Raw genomic sequence first — 2,269 nt, 5'->3', positions numbered from 1 at the left:
GAATGGCCTCCTTGTGCACTGTAACAATTCAGTGAGTGTGTGATTGAGCAGAGTTAAAGCTGGGGGAGGTGGGAACTCGGTGTCTCACTGTGCTGCTGCTGCTGCTGGGGTCAGTGAGATCAGAGACTGGGACAGGGAGCCAGAGCTCACATCAAACTCTGTCCGTGTCCGTCACACTGAGACTGGCAGGAGGCTACTCACTGATTTCACTCCATGCTGCAGGAATGTGACCACAGCCTGCAAACGGACACAGCTCCTCCACACGGTGAGTAAAACTTACTGACTTATATCTTGCTGCTTAAAGGGGGCAATGGAACTAGAGAAATACATCCTCAATCAACCATTTCATTCACTGCAGCTCCCCACTAACACCTTCAACAATTCAGCGTTAGTGTTTTAGAAAGTTTCAGTATCGAAAGGGTTAATAACGGAGGATTGAGGTTTACTTACTCAGTCTGAGCTTGGTTCCTTTACCGAACGTAAGCCACAGTGAGAGCTCTGAATGCAGAGGGTGTACATAAACCTCTGCTCTCTGCTTCCCTCCATCATTCTTACCCTCTCCCTGTCTTTCGCAGTCTCCCACTCACTCACATCCTCTAGCTGTCTCTCTGTCTGTGTCTCACTCATTCTCACCCTCGTCCTGACTCTCTCTGTTTCTCACTCATTCATGTCTTTCTTGCTTGCTGTTTCTGTAATTCTGTTTCTCTCTCTCTCTCTCTTTCTCTGGGTTTTACCCTGCTGTGCTCAGGAGATTTGTGAACTTTATTTTTGATATTACATCTTGTAGCTGCCCTTCACATGTGGCCATGAAGTGTAAGAGGGAAACTTGAGGCCTTCAGTGAGCGGTGGACACCACAGGGACTGGAGTGTGTAGTGGGCAGTGACAATCCTGGCATGAGGTCATTTGTTCAGTTTCATTTATATATAACTGTGGGATGTATCAGTGCAGGAGGTGGGACTGTGTGTATTGAGGTTTTTATATGGCTCTGTATCACTGTGCAGAGGGTAGCTCTGATATTGCTGACAGTAATAGTCAGCGACATCCTCATTCTGAACATTGCTGATTGTCAGGGTGAAACTGGTCCCTGATCCACTGCCACTGAATCGCTCAGAGACTCCTGTGAATCGAGTTGTTGCTTCATTGATCAGGAGAGAGGGTTTCTGTCCATCTCGCTGCTGGTACCAGCGAACCCACTTGCTGACAGATTGACTGGCCGTACAGGTGATGGTTGCGGTCTGGCCCAGTCCCACTGACAGCACCGGGGGAGACTGGTTCATGATGATGTCCCCACTGATACCTGAGGGATCAGAAAGAAACACAGTGAAGTCAGAACTGTCACAGAAAGAGCCTGTCAAATGAGAGATTGTTGGAGACACTGAGCATTCCTCTGGTTTCACCATTTTCCTTCAATCACAAGTCAGTGGAATTGGAGTGAAATGGAGAGCACCTAAAGATTCAAGGTGGAAGGAGAGAGATTTGTACCTGCGACGTAGAATGCCAGAGGCCAGATCAGCTGGATGTGTGAAATCATGGTGTGTGCTCCTGTCCCCGTGCCTGGTTCCTGATAAACCCTCCCTTCACTGGGGCCTGCTTTATAAAGCTGCAGCCTGTGAGAGTCTCACTGGCTGTTCCTCAGTATGTAAATGGCATCAGGCAGAGAGAGAGCCACGTTAGCCCCTCACACTTCCTCTTCTCTCTCTCTCTCACTCTGACAGTCATTGACATGAGCAGCATTGAATGAGGCCATTTGCCCATTGTGTCTGTACTGGTCAACAAAGATCTACAACATGAATCCCATTTTCCCGCTCTTGGCCCATAGCCCTCAAGGCTACAGCATCACAAGTGAATATCTAAATCCTGCTTCCGAGAGTGTGTGACATAACCAACCTTTCCGGCAGTGAGTCCCAGACTCCCACCACCCTCTGGGTGAAAATATTTCTCCTCAACTCTCCTCTCAGCCTCTACCTCGACTGGGCCTGGATTCACTCGAGTTGAGAAGGATGAGAGGGGATCTGATGGAAACGTATAAAATTCTAACAGGGCTGGACAGACCCGATGCAGGGAGGAGGTTTCCCCTGGTTGGGGAGTCTAGAACCAGGGGACATAGGGGTAGACCATTTAGGACTGAGATGAGGAAACATTTCTTCACTCAGAAGGTGGTCAGCCTGTGGAATTCTTTCCCACAGAAGGCCGTGGAGGACAAGACATTGAATATATTCAAGAAAAAGAGAGAGAATTTTTTTTTTCCATTTTCACAGCAATAAGGGG

At 48.3% G+C, this 2,269-nt stretch overlaps 1 gene segment (V, D, J or C); it reads right to left on the bottom strand.

The window, feature by feature from the left end:
• Positions 1 to 747: 747 nt before the first annotated feature.
• On the bottom strand, positions 748 to 1,611 carry LOC125488268. The segment is given in 2 exon segments: positions 748 to 1,298; positions 1,484 to 1,611. Coding segments are annotated over 2 exon segments (429 nt in total).
• Positions 1,612 to 2,269: the final 658 nt, after the last annotated feature.

This window comes from Rhincodon typus, unplaced genomic scaffold (genome assembly GCF_021869965.1).
Source record: "Rhincodon typus isolate 14 unplaced genomic scaffold, sRhiTyp1.1 hic_rhity00000101, whole genome shotgun sequence".
Lineage (NCBI taxonomy): Eukaryota > Metazoa > Chordata > Chondrichthyes > Orectolobiformes > Rhincodontidae > Rhincodon > Rhincodon typus.
Note: the sequence above shows the minus strand (reverse complement) of the source record. Positions and strands in the feature narration are given on the sequence as shown.